The sequence below is a fragment of the Epargyreus clarus genome, unplaced genomic scaffold, assembly GCF_041222505.1.
Source record: "Epargyreus clarus isolate Ecla_fem2 unplaced genomic scaffold, WU_Ecla_fem_2.2 ptg000014l, whole genome shotgun sequence".
Lineage (NCBI taxonomy): Eukaryota > Metazoa > Arthropoda > Insecta > Lepidoptera > Hesperiidae > Epargyreus > Epargyreus clarus.
The window spans coordinates 7990339-8008382 of record NW_027332222.1 but is presented as its reverse complement, the minus strand read 5'-3'; the positions used below and the strand labels follow the sequence as shown (position 1 = coordinate 8008382).

At 35.3% G+C, this 18044-nt stretch overlaps 1 protein-coding gene across 1 annotated transcript in view; it reads right to left on the bottom strand.

Moving 5' to 3' along the window:
- Positions 1-633: 633 nt before the first annotated feature.
- Positions 634-18044, bottom strand: part of opa (Zic family member odd paired) — a 28435-nt gene continuing 11024 nt past the window's right edge. The window contains exon 3 of the mRNA XM_073079850.1: positions 634-2899. Coding sequence (XP_072935951.1) covers positions 2265-2899 — 635 coding nt within the window. The 3' untranslated portion in view covers positions 634-2264. The remainder of the gene's footprint in view (positions 2900-18044) is intronic.

The following is an 18044-nucleotide window of genomic DNA, read 5'->3' as shown; positions in this document are numbered from 1 at the left end:
CTCGCACCCGCGCCTTCTCGCCCTCGCCGTATCATTTATCATTTCTTTCTCTCGTTCATTCTCAATGATAAATTCAATTCTCTTTTGGAATATGATTGTTCCTCGTTTTGTTATTGTGATGTTTTATTGTGGGTACCGTCACGGAGTTAGGTTTTTTGATCGGAATCCGATCGAAATGATCGCGAGAATTGGATTTCCATTTTAGATTTCGTGCGAGCGATCAATCTTTTGAGCTTTCGATGGACGTTGTACAATATTGTTTTTTAGCTTGTAAGTATTAAATAACAAAAAACGAACGTTTATTGGATTATACTTCTTGTTGCCTTTAAGCTAGTGTCAGCGATTTTAATGTTAAATAAAGAGGATACATACCCCTGTCAGGTGTTATACCGGCCCATAGTGAGATGTTACACAGGTTTATGTTCTTTATTGTTCACAAGTAGATCAAGCAATGAGTGTAATATCTACCGATTAGAATTACACTTTGCTTTACTTTTACACGTCCCTACACCTTCACTCATATATTTTGGCCGTCCTACGACACACTACTCAATCCAATGTTTAAGTCAACACTACCCTCATAGAGAAAGAATAAAAGAGAGGAAAAAAGGTATAAATAAATATTACAGCATATTAGTTCGAAATATTATTTCTTTATTTCTTAGCTATTTACAGGGCTGTAGAAAAGGCATTCAACAAATTCTTCTTAAAGTAACTTAAAATACTTTGATCTCATTCAGTCATTTTGTAATTAGGTACTTACATTTCTTTCTCTTTATCTATAACATCCGTCCGTGAAAAAATATGTTATTTATAATACATATAGGTATAGTAAGGGTACAGTTGAATAGTTTCAGAATCCATAGCACAATTATAAGCGACACAAATAGTAATTTACAATATATCGATTCCTTACTTCTATTATCACTGGGTATTTCTTATGTCTATTTTTACATAAAAATCGCTTAACTAATTAAAAATAACAAATTTACAATAATTTTACAACTTATAAATCGTAGTTTAATTGGACTTCGGTGCTTTGGCCATACTGTACCCTTACCATGAGTTTTTACGTTTTGACACATATGACTGTTTTGATATTTGTTTACGTATTGCCCACTCTATTTTCAAATTCTGACACAATCCGCTTGGGGCGCTGTTTGGAAATTGTATGGGCAAATACGTAAACAAATACCAAAACAGTCATATTTTTCAAAACGTAAAAACTCCTGGTAAGGGTACTGATCATAATCTTAACGTTAGATCTAAGTGCTCACTGTGTCATAGGAAATATTTATATAGATATCTGTCAAAAATAATGTTTGTTTCATAAATTGTTAGGATCATTTGTGTTTATAGAAAGCCTTTAAAATGCGTGACTGCACATTTTACTCGTACAAGACTTACAATCTACAGAAAGGCATAAATCACTGGTGACAAAATTCTCTGCACAATACAAGTTTCTAAAACATTACAATAGAAAAAATGTTCGATGTCTTCAAATAAGACACTTGGGCCGCGTGTTTCAACCGTTTACAGAAAATATACAACACGCTATAAACCCTTTATTTAGGGGTCCATGTTTATAACCCTGTTATTTTAACGTAAACAACAGTTCCTTCTATCTCCGAACTTTGTTAACTGCCCAAGCAACTCTATATACCATCAGAAGATTTTAATGTTAAAATATTCGGACGGCAATTACGTTGCAATGACTTAAGACTATTTTTAGTGACCACGATAACTTCTTTATTAGGAAAGTAATTAAAACAGCAAACTTCATGTTATATGCTCTTTGCTTCCCTTAGACATCTGTAACCGATTCCAGAAAAAAATGAAGTTTTATTGAAGTCGATCACAAATGTGTATTACTTAGTACGGATTTGTTAAAAAAAACTCTGAAAAACTTAAAAATTTGGAACATCTGAAACATCGTGGCCAAGAAGTAAGTTTCATAACATTTGTTTGCTAATATATGATTGATGTGAAAATAGTTTTACAAAACTAAGTTTGGAAGTCAGACTAATACGAACTAACCTGTTAATAAGCGTAATGCACTCTTACAAGCGAAATCGGATAGCGCTTTAGCGAACTTTTCATTCCACGTCGCACGAATTTGTTACCTATCTAAGCAATACTACCTACTCGTTGATTTCAAGCTAGGCGGAGTTAATAAAGATAACTAGTAAAGTCTGGCTAGTTAGCCATCTTACATTTCGTATTCCATTGAGCGTCGAATGAAGAGTTCCCTAAGCGCGATGCGGTCAATACGCGGCGGCCGCGCCGGAGTGGTGCATTAGATGGTGGTGGTGATAGGTCTCCTGCGAGGGACACCACCAGTCGGGTACCCCGTGTGGGACGGTTGGCGCTGGTTGCGTTTGATGGAACTGCGTCCAGTGGCCGCCGAAACCTATTTTGTTTTCCATCATTCCATTACCGCCGATGTTGGTTAGATGGGTCGGTTGATTATGATGAGGTGGGGGCGGCGGTGGTGGCCTTTCGTATGATTTTTGGTCGTGGGGATTGAGGTACTTATCGTTGAGGCTCTCTAGTTTATCCGTTATCGTGGGATGGTGTTGGTGGTGTGGTGGTACGGGTACGGGAGGCGGTGGAGGGAGGGGCGCGGGGGGGCTCGCCGCGCCGGCCGTGACGCTGACGCTGCCCGCGGAGGAGGAGTCGTCTCCGTCGCTGTCGTAGCGCGGCGAAGCATCCCCGGCGGCGCCGTGCACTTTCATGTGCTTCCGAAGCGAGGACGGGTGGGTATACGACTTGTCGCAACCGTGCACTCGGCAGTTGTAAGGCTTATCCGATGTGTGCACATGCGAGTGTTTCTTCCTATCCGACGAATTGGCGAAACGTCGATCGCACCCTGCATATTCGCACTTAAATGGTTTCTCACCTGGAAACAAAAGTTTAAAATGTTAGTACAAATGATACAGTTAACATTAAATTTGAACGAAAAACTACAATGTAAAACAATAAAGATTAGGTTGGTAGAGCATAAAAGAAAACGTGTTGAAACAGTTAATCTCATTGTATTAAGATAGCTGTCTCCGTAAAAAGTGTTATGTTAATCCAAGCTTAATATCAGACAAAGCAGTAACTGTTAGGCACAGTAATCCCACACCCCGTGCCCATAATCCCGGTATCTTGTTTCAAAACACCGTACAGATCTTTCTCCCGTACTATCTAAAAATAAAAACATCGATGCCTGCGAATGCGAATGTCCAATCACGCCATAAATAACCAGATTTGCTCGTTGTTTATAGTTTACGAGTATAAATAAATATTCGTAACAATTGCACGGGATACTTAACACGGCCATAAATCATCTTTATAAGACGACTTTGTCACAGTGTCGTAACAAAGCCGAGCTTGGTGCAATGAATAAGGTATTTTGAACTTTATTTTTATGGCCGAAGCATGTAGAAATTTGTCGCTCGAAGTAGATCTGATGGTTCGAAGGCAGGTCTAATATCAGATTTGATGACGTGCTTATGAAAATTAACAGCATTTTTTCAGTTGTCGTCGTACCCAACGTTTGTTTTTATAAATCGCGCTGCTTAAGGATTGTCGGTTTATATCTCTTTTACGATTACTTATTTGATGTATAGTTATTTGATAAATATCAGTGACTTTTATATAACCCATGTAATTTATTATGAAGATTTCCTAAATATTTTCTTTAATTGCGCCAACCCTAAAAATATTTAGAAAGTTCCCGAATCAGGTCATTTAAATGATCTTCTATAATATGGATCAAACTTCATTAATTTTGTCAGTGTAAATTAACGCTTTTTACCCTCACAGGATTTCCTTTATCGTGGGTGCTATGTACACACACATAGACAAATACACAAACACCCAGACCCAGAAACAGAAATCAAAATTAATCATTTACATATCTGTCTGGCCGGGGATCGGACCCGGGACCCTCTGCGCGTCAGACTGGTGACTGCTCTGCCACGCGAGTCGTCTTTTCTTTGTTATAGTCATGTTAAACATGACTAATCATGCCAATCCGATCGCTCATCTATATTACTCATGAATGTAGAGCATGTGATTTCTCATGCAGTAATAACATATTTTAAATCCATACAGAAATAGACGTTAAACACCGAAGAATTTTGTTCAGATTATTGTTACCGAAAACGTTCGATCCGTAATAAATATTCTATTCTGACGCGAATTTTATTTTTTGTCAAATATCAAGCCACCGGACCGTATTGTGGTATTCCTTACGAGTTCACCGAATCGTGTGTGATGAGAATAACATTCAATAAAATACATTACAAGTAGGCCTCGTCTCTGTGACCGCTACAACAATATGCCTACTTTTCTTTGTCGTGTTTACAAATAAACCTCTTCAGTTGTAATCCCTTATTGTGTTTGAAACTTGAACGCTGAGTACGCACAGATGCTAATCTCAAGTGTCTGTTAACACACCAATAATAGGCCTTTACGATACCTTCACCGCAATTTTTGTTACCGTGTCCAAATTATGAATGAAGATCACGCGTTAGTCGGTTGAATTGTGATACTTCCTTTATGTCTTTCGCGTCGCAAATTCTACACCTACTTTGTAATCTGACATTTATGTGCAATGAACAAAATTTCCGTAAATACCTTAGAGGGTTTTCGATGCGTACCTAATAGTGACTTGCTACTTAAGTAATCGTTTAGAGGATAACTGGTGCGGTAATAAAGTTTTAAATAGCAATATCGCCTTGGTTAGATGAACTGATGATCTTATAACAAGAAAATCAGGACAAGCCTATATCCGCTTGTGAACCAAAGTCTGATTAAAATATTATACTGACATCAAGAACCCAAATTTTAAACTTAAATTTATCAAGGCTCCAAAATTAAATGTCTCCGCGAAGGTGAGTTAAAAAGTACAAAAAAGGGAATCAGGTGGTTTGATTTCGGTCAGAACAATAAACGGTGCCGGAGTCGGGGTACTAATGAGGCTAATACGAGATAAAAGAGTCGAAAACATGTGTCACCCGTCTAATTACTAATCGGGCGTCTCATCTGGTACAAAAAAGGCTCGACGACAAATTCTATTAGAGTGTGATGGCCCATCTTGCACGCGCCGGCACGGTGGCCGTCCTGACTGATGTGTTTGGTGTTAGGTTCTCGTAAAGATAATAAATCGTCAAGTGTTGCGTGAAGTTTATTTTAGAGCACGTATGTTTGTATACGTGTCAATTTGGAGTCGAAGAATAATGTGTGAACTTTGTGTACAATTTTAATAAGTGTGTTGGTATGTATGTAGGTACCTATATGTATGTAAGTATGTGTTGAATGAGTGCACTTTTTTTTTGTGTAGAATGACTATCTCAATAAAGGCTTGGTACTTGTTTTATTTTATTAATGTTAAAAAATAACAAGAGCAGCAAAGCTGTACTTTTTTTATTTAACCCACCTATTAAAAAATTAAAGTAGGTAAGTAAGTTTAGTTGACGCAGAATAGGCACTTTAAACCACTGCCAAGTGCCAACCAAAGAATTACAGCTTTGTATCAATGACGTACCTAAATCTTGAGTTTTGGGAACTGAGGTACCAGTAGGTATACATTTAATGATAAAATAAAACAGCACAAGCAACATGAGTTGGGAATGCACGTCGTGAATTCGTTGCATGCCACGCCGAGACACGGGGATAGGGTCAGATGCTTATCTTAAACGCCTGTATCACCCACAGGAGACACTTTTTTGTAACGTTATTATCGATGTGGAACTTCGGCTCGGGTTTATTTTCTGTTTAATAACAAAAACGTTAAAAGGGTATCGTTATTAAAACTTTTGTATTCGCGATCGTGTAATGACGTTTGACATTTATTCTGTTCAAATCAAACGTTTTTTGTCTTAAAATAATAGTAGGGGCGTGTTGATTTCATGTTAAGTTGTTACTGCCGCCCACAACATAATTTATTCTAAATAGAGTTGAAGTGAAAGATTAAATGCTACTACATCTAACTTAAAATACCTCGTGTGTAGACATGATGTTTGTCTGTAGATAGACGCAGTGTGGGAAGCTTCTACTTTGACATACCCTTCAAACACAAAAACACATAATATTTCCATGATTAACTTGGAATTAGTTTGGAAGAAGTGCCTCCGGAGTCAATCATCATCTCAACGCAGAATTTGGACATGTCTAATTATTTTTAATTATAATTTATTCATGTGAGTAACGATCATATCACCACAATCGAATTACGATAAGCTCTACAACATATAACATGACGAGCTTTTGCTCGCGGCTTCGCTCGCGTTACGAAGTAATATTTTCATCCTCTATTTTATCTCCTTAGGGGTAGAATTGATCAAAATCCTTTCTTAGCGGATGCCTACGTCATAACATCTACCTGCCTGCCAAATTTCAGCCCGATCCGTGTAGTGGTTTGGGCTGTACGTTGATAGATCACTATGTCAGTCAGTCACATTTGAGTTATATATATTTAGATTATTTGACTTTTAATTCATTAATATACCATCACTCTACGACATTTATGTTAGGCCCCACACTAAGACCTATCATTAAGTTCAGTAAGACCATTAGCTCACGTTAATGGCGATCGCATTTGGCACTACGCCTAGCCCGAATTACTCAGCAGTATTGGATTACCAATCGCTACTTAAGTGCGCTCCGCTGAGAAAACAAGCTTTTTAGAAATAGCACGAGTCGTGTGAAACATTACACTGTTCGCCTTTGCACCCAAATTGTGTAAATGGCATTAGGTGAGTTTACAGAAAAAACAAAGTAGGTTAACAATATCAAATAACTGAACGACTAACGAAAAAATAGGTTTAAAACGTTAAGTAGGATTTATAATTTATCTTTAAATATCATGAGCGAATGCCGTCTTTATGCTCTTATGATAATTTTATATCTGATATCTAACATACTTGTGTTATAAATATCGAATCATGCAGTGCATTTAAAATCAATAAAATAGTTATTCAAGATTACTTATTCCTAATTAAGTAAGTAAGTATTTCAGAAAGGTATGCGTAATACCTATCTGAAATACTTTTTGTAACTACGACAATGTGGTTAAATCTACACATTCTGATATATTTTTTTACGAATATTTCTAATTCGATTATTTTATAACGGCTATAGTAATATTTAAATACCTACTCGCGATTTTAACATCGCTTCCGAATCGAAAAGTCATGGTTTTTAGAAATCTTATCGATGTGACTTTTATGAAGTAACGTCAAATATAAAATATACCTAATTCTCTCTTTGTAATTTTACCAACTTTATAAAAAAGAAAGTCGTCTTACAGCGACAGAATTAAAACATCTCAAGCTAGCGTAAGGCATTGTTTTAATAGGTTAATAGCCGGTACGGCTTGGCCTAATTCAATCTCGTAGACAGCCGGCTAATGAGCGGGAGATGACTGGCCGATTTGACAATCCCCAACTGACATGTCCGACCCACAAACTTATACGGTATAATCGAAAACTATTACTGATTATTATAATATTTAAGGGCCCGCCCTACCTTCATTAATGATGGTAATTCGTTTTTTATTTGATTGAGTGAGCAATCTTTGAACATTTGCCTTAAAAAGTTAAGCGTGCTATCTTTAAGACGGATTACACGCCGTTATAAGCCACACAAAAAGTTTTTACACAGATGCTCAGATGTAGTTTTGATGATGATTTATATCTCATAGTCATATAGAGCAAACAATCCACAAGCACCTTGTCATTAAAAATGTTACGGCGTCAGCAATCTTCAGCTATTTAAGTGTCAAGGTGTCGCGGGTATTGATTGACGACGATTCCCCGAAAACCGATTTTCTTTCGCATATTTAAAGGGGATTTCGTACAGAGGATAATGATTTATGATGTTCCTTTTATCCGGAACGTATTTCGAATTAGAAAGATATATTAATATCTTCATTTTTTCCACTTCTCAAAGAATAAGGGCCCTTGTCCCGAACGCACAAAAAGAATATGCGGGGTCGGCAACGCATTCGGCGCCCAACGACCGTGTGACAAGGTGCTTTATGCGGACGATTATGAGCAGACCGAATAATGTTTCGATACCCGATAAATATCTGCCAACTCATACAAAAGCATCCCAATAAAAGTATAATAGTAAATGTAGCAACACAGTCCACAAACTGCGCAGTCATATCGCGCTGGTAAATATAAATTAAAACGAAAACGTAAGCCGTGAGAGAAAGACGGGATCTTGTACTCGTAACAAATTATACATTGTATATAGTATGCAGTTTTGCTATGAGAAAGAGAAGAAAATGTGTTAACGTTTTTAGCGTGGACTTTGGCAAACGTGTATTCTGTGTCATAGAGATAAATATAAAGAACATTTTATAACACACTTAAAAAATAATGGATATACATACAAGCATAAGTAAATACCTATAATTTGTTTGTCCACATTATTAGTTAGTCGGAATATGAAAAATAAGGATAATTGGTACAGGTTGTTAGAATAAACTCCAGACAGTCCAGACGTTCGCTTATAGCTTCGTAGCAACAATGATCGATCCTAATACATTATGATGTCATAAAGTTCGCCAGAAGAAAACTTCTATGAAAATTTTGAGTCTATATTATATTAATCAGATCTCAGATCGTATTATACTCTTATTATTCTGCCTTGGAGAAGTATGGTCCACCATACTACTCCAGTATGCTTTAGGCCTCTACGGGGCGTGACAAATAACCCGTTTAATCCTTGTAATAATATAGTGTAAACCTTAGATACATCACTATTACAAATTAAACTTTAACGTAAACTAATCTTGTGACGAAATAAATTTCAAAGTTCTTTGTTCATAACTCTTGGTTTAGCTGAAGCTAATTTAAAACTGAGCTCCAAAGTTCCCATAGTATGTAAACGAACACGACGATACACCTGCGACGGTGGGAATAAGTACAAAACAAGCGGGTACGCTCGTCAATCCGTGTGTCAGCCGTTTTGACAGCCTTAACCGGCATCATCGCCGACCCAAATGTGGAAAAAAACAACACCAAAACATCACATATACTAGATTTTTTTGATTTGAATAATGTTCTTGAGTTTAGCTGTTTTCCTGTCGCTGGATAAATTGAAGAAGAATTTCAAATTTAATTATGGATGGATTTATACACTAAATAACATTTAAATTAAATTTTAATTTTCAATACAAACAAGTTAAATCCTTAATTTTTAGCATTATCTGTCACTTATTTTTAGCTTGACGGACAAAATAGTAAATAAATAAAATACACATAAAACTGACATTAACATAAAATAATAAATTAAATTATAAAATATTTAATGTCTTAGCTTAAACAAAAATGCAAATTGTTTTATGAAATAATGATTTAATATTATTAATATATTTATTGATACGCGTTTAAATTAAGACAATGAAAATGGTGTCAGTTTTTGCCATAGTTTATGATACGATAAATTCGATATCATTAATATCTAAACGTTCATTGATCATAAATATTGTAGTTTTGGGGCATAACGTCGGTTGTGCTATAAATCGACTGAGTAATGTATTTGGATCGGGTTTAAGTGACTTGTTTCACAGATGACGATAGAGCAGCGACTATCATCCACTATGTTCAGTATTTAGAACTGGTCGAAATACTGATTATAAATAAAAGGAGTAAATTCAAAATTTAAAGGTTGACGTTTCTGTCATAACACACATTGTACAGACAGTCGGTATCCAGATTTCGTCACGGGACGTGTATAATTATATAGTATATTACGGGGGTCTTGGGGACCTATTTGGGAGTCGCGATTGTGTGTGCATCACGGTACCACCACTCTACGGTATTTATACATTTATTCACCTACATTATTGTTTCTAGCGCACAAGGATTCCAAATTATATTTCGGATCAACCAGCGACCTAAAACTCTACACACTATTAATACTTAATCTATTCAATTTTGCCTCGTAAAGATCGAAATTAAACAATTTTTGTGTAGTATGAAGTAACTGTCTGAAATCTTTAGTACCACATTTAGTACACATGGATAGATTGATTTTGAATAATGGACTTTAATCAATGAAACGATTACTTCTTCCAGCATTAATAAAACATCATGGATTAAAAGTTTCGTTACCAGTTAATTGCATTTTTGTAAATGTTTATGCTGTTGCTGAAATTTCACTCTGAAAGTCCGCTGTTAAACTTATGATGATAAAAAATATGGTAATCTCTGAGGCATGTAGGTTTTGTCATGATACTTTTCCTTCCCATTAAATCAAAGTCTAATACGCTTTATTTATTAATAAATAAGTAAATAAACAAAACTCTAATTACATAAGTATGTTTTTTATATTATTCGTCTTACGTTAATTATTGTTGCTCGTTTACTCGCTGGTAATATTGAAAGTTCCTATAGCATCACATCGGTAAGGTTCGGGCCTAAGTCGTGTCCACTCAACACCCACACGGGGTCAGGTTTCAGCCCCTGGGCACATTTTTGGGACAAACCAATACTTCTAACGAATATTAATAGGTGGTTTTGTTCTTATTTCAACCGTGTATCTTGTTTTTACGAAGATGAGACTCAAGAACATTCCTCGAATATTTGCCGTCCTTAAGCGATTTTAAATTAAAACTGATATACACGTAGAAACTTTAAAGAAGTGTAATTCTTAACGAACATTTCAATCATTATAATTCCTAGCTTCAACTATGTTATGCACGAGAAATTTCTTTCAATAAGCACGTCTACGCCCTGTAAGGGCAACAAATTGATGTCCCTCTTCAGACAAATAAATTAAACTCATAGAATGCCACCACACAATTTACAAATACACTGCAAATTAACGACATTATTTTGAAATAGTAAATGTCTATGATTATATATTATACATGCTTTTAATAAATTACTTCTGATGATAGTATGTGATTTTAAATTTCATAAGTCTATTATTCGATCACGTTACTGACGAATAGGTAGGTAAAATATGGATATACAGATTAAATTGAAAATTGTATAAGTACCAATTAGTAGTTACACAAAATTTTATTAATTAATACACGCGTAGTGACAATATTGCTGATTAATAAAATGTGTCCGCCAAAAAAAGCATACTCGAAATTACATCGGTTAAATAATATTATTATGATTTAATATAAAATCATTTTGATCATTAGGGAAACAAAATTAGATTGTTAATTTTATTTTTTTCTTATATATTAGGCAGGATACAGAAAATACCTTACCTCTTAAACATATTTGAACATGCGTTTGAAGTGAAGTGAAAAAGTGTTTGAGAACAATCCAAGTGTTTTATTGTCATGTTAACATTTCGATTGTTATCCGCTTAACGGCCATCAAGTGTTTTTGGCTGTGGTGTTAAACGCGCGGAATTTCTACATCAAAGGCACCATCGTTGACACAATGTCGTTGCATTCCCGCCATTTTTTATTGTTACCACGTATGTTATAAGTCGTCGAAGCGAGCTTAGCTTGTTCGTAGGTGGAACGGAATGATGGTAATTTACCAATTTAATTTAATTTTGTACATTCGAGTTTCTGATATTATTAAACAATTCCTTAATTTAGATGTAATGAATTTTTAGCTAATATGTATTTTATGTACGATTATATCCGACATATATAGCCTGCTCACAGATATAGCCAAGGCAGTTGCACAAAGAAAATGGAGATGGGCGGGACATATCAACAGATGCCAAGATGAAAGATGGGGGAAAAGAGTTCTGGAGTGGAGGCCTAGGACAGGACACAAAAACACACATGGGGCGACAGCCCATGCGCTAGACGGATGACATAGCAAAAGTAGCGGGTAAAGCTTGGACAACTCAAGCCCAAAATCGAAAAAAGTGGCGTGCATTAGAAGATACCTCAGCAGTGGGTGACGAATGGTTGAGAAAGAAGAAGAAGAAGATGTATTTTATGAAACTCAGCTCAAGTTTTATGTAGTGTAGTAATTTGAAACTTGTTATTTGAGATCAGCGCTCAAGTTTTCGTTTTACATTTTTTACACAAACTGATGTTTTCCAAGTTAAAATAAAGATGGCATTCATTCGTTAAACTTATTAATGTAGATAGTAATTGACAGGTGAGTTATGTATGTCTCAGTCTTACAATGTGTTCTGTAATATAAGCTGACGTACCGCGTATTAAGTACCTACCTATTGTTAGTTAACAGTTGAGTTCCCGATGATAACAGATAACATATAGAATAAACTGTAGACATATCATAAACAACTGGTTACCGTGGGCTACTCACAAGTAAGCCATAAGCCCACCTAGTAAGTAATTAGACAGTAATATTCGGTCGGTTTGTTTTAGCGTTGATTAAAAGGAGTACCTACTTATTCAGTTGGTAAGTAGTATTGATAGTAGGCAAGCGTCGTTAACTCATTCATGATGTTATTATGGATGAGTAAATTGGATATCGCGATTCTAAGTTACGAAAGTAACCATCTCGGCGTTTTAAAATCAAACAGCTAAGGGCATCAAGCTTACGATGAGCTTACGTTTAGCGGATTCACGCAAGTTTGATTAAAACAAAAAAAATCTCATACGTTAGTCGCATTTTACATCAGCTATTATATATATCGATACCTTAATTCGCAAACCAGCCAACTCCACTTTTTTTCAAAATGTTTTTTTTATTTATTTTGATAATAAATTGCGTTAAACGAAATCAAAAAAAAATAAAAAAAACATTTTGAAAAAAACTGGAGTTGCGAATTAAGGTATCGATATGTGCTTTTTTGGTAAAACATATGAATTGCTGCTATAAGCCACAAATACATGACCTCAAACCACAGAGAAGTATAGTGACCTATTAATCGAGACAGCTTTGATTGATGGTTACGTACAAATGTATTATGACGATAACCATTTACCAACTCGTCTAAGGACCGAACGGTAGCACCAAAACGGGGATTTGCCGAGTCGGTGATATCACACACTTCCATACATATTGATAGCGACATGGTGTCGACGAAAAAACGCATGAATGATGCAGTGAGACCCTCCACCGTCGCCCTACAAGACGAAAGAATTTCGCGCAGTTAGGAACCTCAAAGAGCAAATAGTTTTTCACGACGCATTGAAAACGGCTGATAGCTCATTTAATTTAATGGGGAAACTATTTATTACACTAAAAAACCTGGCGATAGGTACGCTCGCTACGATGTGCCTTTAGAAGGCGGTTTAATTAGATCCCTGCGCGGTAATTGAGTAAGACGACCGTAGATGTGGGCACGGATTGCGCAACCAAGTGTAGGCATTCAGACTGCTACACCAATTGAAAGAATGCATGGTTATTTATAACAATACTTCTTTAAAGCCATCAAAATTAATTGCCGTAATTACTTATGCCCTTACACATATTTTTCAAGCCTCGTAGAAATTAATATCGTGTGAAATTTCAATGCAGACATGCAGACGAACCGTCCGTTAATCGGTCCCGTCTGAATTCCGCGTGCTCAATAGTTCATATTCGCATAATAAGTTCGTTTGTTATGCACCTTGCTACAGAACAAAAACAACACTGTCGTTATAAAATACAAGCGGAGGTAGTAAAGTGTCAAAAGGAATGATGGTAATAAGATAGAAAAGCAAAACGGGCGTAGGAAGAGGCTGCGCCGGCGCATCCCGCGGTTTCGAAACTATTGTTACACTGCGATCGCGTGCAATTTATGTTGTCCCGCTATCACGGCTTAACACATGCCACGATAATATACCTCGTGAAATATATCCTTCAGCTTATTCATAATTTTAGTCTCGTTTGAGACTTTAATCTATACAAATGTTCAACTAGTATTGAACGTAACGTGAATATTAATAACGACAAAACCTAAACTTATATCTTAAACTTTTATTCAATGTCTTTAACTATCTTAAAGACCTATATTCCTTGTTTACGAAAACTTTTGTTTATTTCATTTAAAGTAAATTAATTTATTTCTAATTAATCCCTGCTTTATGCTTACCTAACGGTGAAGCAAAAAGCTTTAACAGTAAAATACTGAGATAAAAGTTTCTTATCAAGCTCTATTTGATCAATAATTCATTAAGAGGGAAGATCGATGCGGGTGGTAGAAATAAGCACATTACGAATTGGCAAAAAAATGAGGCTGCAGTCAATTTATCCACATATAGACGGAGGTATAAGTAGATGAGTTTCTTACCGCGGATCATGCATTTTGCATTCAGTGAGACATGAAAGACGATTTATCATAAACATCGTTGTCAGTTGGGTCTTTCGTAAGTAATTGTAACGTTTTTATTAATAGAATTTTGTAATTAACTAATTGCCTGAAGCCCATTAGGGATTCAAGATTCGTATCGCCGTAAAAGGTATTCGATGCAGCCCGATGCAAGTGAGCAATGCGGTTTCGTCCTGAATCCTGTATGGGCGAGGCGCTTTTTGCTCGCACTCCGGGGCCCTGTTCGCACCATCGCTTTGACATTTAGCGAAATTGCAATCCTGAGGAACGTTCGCGTTTTTACCCTCTTAGAGCTCGGATTTTTTCCACCGAAGTGCCTAAACTAAGCATGAAACACTTCAACGGCGTGGAGGGAACATTATTCCTGAATCGCTCTCTTTGTCATTTAAATAACTTTCGAGAGCTTTGTATATGTGGGTCGGGCATATGCACCGTACGCAGGGTGTCATCACTTCGACGCGTTTTAACGGCCCTAAAGGGGCTGCAGACACAAAGCAGACAAAAAAAATAAACCGCTTACGTTTTTATTGTCTATACGTAGGCGACAATATCGCGTTATAGAGCTGCTTGGGGTAACTAAGCCGCGTCAACGTGTGTGTAGAATTAACGTTGTAGGTCTGTTTGTGTGAGGGTTGCAATGTTGACGGGTGAAGACCGAGCCACGCCCATGTGATAAAACCGATGATTTTACATGGTAATTTGAGTGAATCATCGATAATGGAACTAGTTTCATGAAATGGTTAATTTATACTGCAAATACGATATTTTGGACAAAAAAAGGCGTATGATTTTAATCGAATTAAGTCCAGAAAAATATTGATGTTGAATTTGGTACATCTCATGCTTAGTAAGAGCCTATAAAGTTGGTTTTAATTACTACCGGTTAAAATCCACATTTGTATCTCTTAGAATATGGCTTTTCATATGATGTTTACAGCATTTAATCAAGTCATTATCAACTTTTTATCATAAAGCATATGAAAAATTACGAAATTCTATGAATATTGGGACCCTTCATCACGCACACACGTGCGTTAAGCTCCTCGCGTACGAATAGTAAACTTTTTATACAATTTATCAATCGGGGCAGATGTGGCCAGCTCATATAAACACCTTTTAAAATGCACCCAACCATTGTAGGGTTAGTATTATCACCGTGGAAGTAAAATGGCCGAACTATGTAGCATTATAATTCAAAAAGTTATTGTCCATCAACATAATGGAAGCAAAAAATATAAACGGTAATGACTTAATTTGGAAATGTGTGAGGTCTTGATTTTGGACTACACATTTTCATTTATCTTTATGTAAATATTTAGGATTCATCTGAACTTGGTGTATTTTATTAATTTCTATGGACTGAAACTACATAGTTTAGATTTTACTTATCAGCATTTACGTGGCACGCAACACTATTAATTAATTTTATGCAAAAAATGTCATATAAAATATTGGTAAGTAAGTAATACATTTGTTATTTTTTTGACTTTGTATTTTTTATTATTTACCATTTTCTATTAAATAATTGTAATAATTTTTGACCTTTTTGATAAACTTAGTAGATAGCACTTTGACGAATTTTGTATGTAAGTACGTACTAAATATCTATATCTATGTAACATACGCTGGTAGGCACATAGTTATATCTCTACACGGACTGCACCTTGAAGTAACAATTTTAATAGTTATAATGTAATTACTTGGTAGTACAAAACTCATACTACAGTACAGTACAGTTTTGTACTACCAAGTAATTGCAACTAACTAGCTAACAAGTAAATTGTACAGGTATATACCTGTACAATTTACTAGTTAGCCACCCGCTTGCCATTTTTAAAGTTAATCGGAACAAATGTAGTTTTATTTTAATGTTAACCTGATAAATTGCGGAGACCAGTTCTTGTAAGCTATGCTGATTGTAAAATATTACCTACATATTTTTCACTAGTAGGTAGGTACTTGTACCTACTTTACCGCAAAGTCTATCTACATATAACTGAATGATGTCATATGATAATGTACTAATTACTCTGTCTTTAATATTCAAGTGAGCTTCTGTTAGGGGCTCAACTTACATTCATTTCTCAGCAGTTTATAATTTTTAAGTAACAATATAAAATATTTTTGGGAATAATATCTTAATTATTAAGTGAATAAATACATAACTTTCATTTTGTGTAAATTTCTCTGTTATTGTTCATTTTTTTAAAGTTATTGTAGGTACGAGGCCGAAATAAAAATGATTGTTAAGCTATTGCAATAAATCTTTTTATACGAATTAATATCACTTTATATGATATACACATTACACAAGCCTATTTCCTACAAATATGATATTTTACTCATTAAGTACATCGTTAAGAAATAACACATTTAACGGTGTAGAAATTCGTATAAATAATTAACTTGTTTATCATACATTTATATGACGTTTCCATGTTAACAAACCATTTTGAGGTATCATATTGAAGTCAACACAATTTATATGACACATTCGTAAGGTTTATACATTAATTAGATTTAAATGAGGCATAATATTTATATTATTAGCGTATTAAAGGTCTCATATACGAAACTTAATCACAGTATTATTTTGGTAGCGTCATAAAGATGCCATATGAATTATGAACCGAGCCGTTTTCAACTATAATTTGCTTCTAAACTATGTCAAAGTATAGAAACAGGAAACGAGACCGTTGATTTGTGTTTTATAGGCCACATAAAAGTGTTTTTCGTGTCGAGAATTACCTATAGTTAGTTTGAAAGTAGGTTGTTAGTTTGTAGCCAGTAGGAAAATAATCGAAATAGTTTGTAGTAGGTAACGTTAAACGTTATTAATAAAATTGTGATAAGAAAACTTTTCCCTTCATTTCCTCTGTAATTTAAGTTCTCACGTAAAATTACTACATAGTAGGTCAACCGTGGACTGATTTATAAAATAAATCAACTAGAAATTGATAGAGCCCATGCCTAAAGTATTATTTCCATTTTTCTGTCACCTAAACAACTGATGTAGGTATCTACCTAATTTTAATTTCAATTATGTCCGTGTATTATAAAACTTCATTAAGTGTCGAAACTCCATTTAAACAGTAAATATTGTATTATTGTAGCATTTGTTTAGTTGCACAACAAGCCAAGAGCTGCACTCGACGGCTTGCACAGGGGAACCGGGAAGGGTTCCTTATTGTTTGCAAAATATTTTGAAAGAGCCATTTTATACGGCATATTAGCTGTGCGGAGCAGTGCGTTTGATCGCAGGGGTCGTCTTCAAATCATATCGTCATTAACGCATTGTGAAGCGCCCTCGTCACCTCGCTACTATCGTGAACCGAGTCGAAAAATATGCGTATGAATAGATTGTGGTTTGACAATCGCAGTTGATGACATTAGGATAATGGCGGCGGTGAAGATAAGTCTAACTATTTAAAACTTCTTGAATACTGGACGTAGTTTCCTTCCTAACTTGTAGCACTGAGCTTTCTAAACTCAACGGTTTGCAGGCTTTTTAAATTACCCGTCTACTAAATTGGGCCTTAATTATCAAATATTATTTGCTGATATTTTAAATTTATTACTTTGAATTATATATCACAACACAAGAAGAAATAAAAATTTATTCTACCAATAGATATTGTACACATTTTATATTTTTATTTACAACTGTCGTCAAAACTAAATAGGTATTATGAGTTTCTTGTGAGGTCAAGTTATAATGTAATATTGATGATACTCGTCAGCTGCTTTATTATATTGATCATATGTTATTGATTAATATTAATGAACTTAGCTATTTTCACCGACTCTTTTTGCTATGTCCTATGCAAATGAAT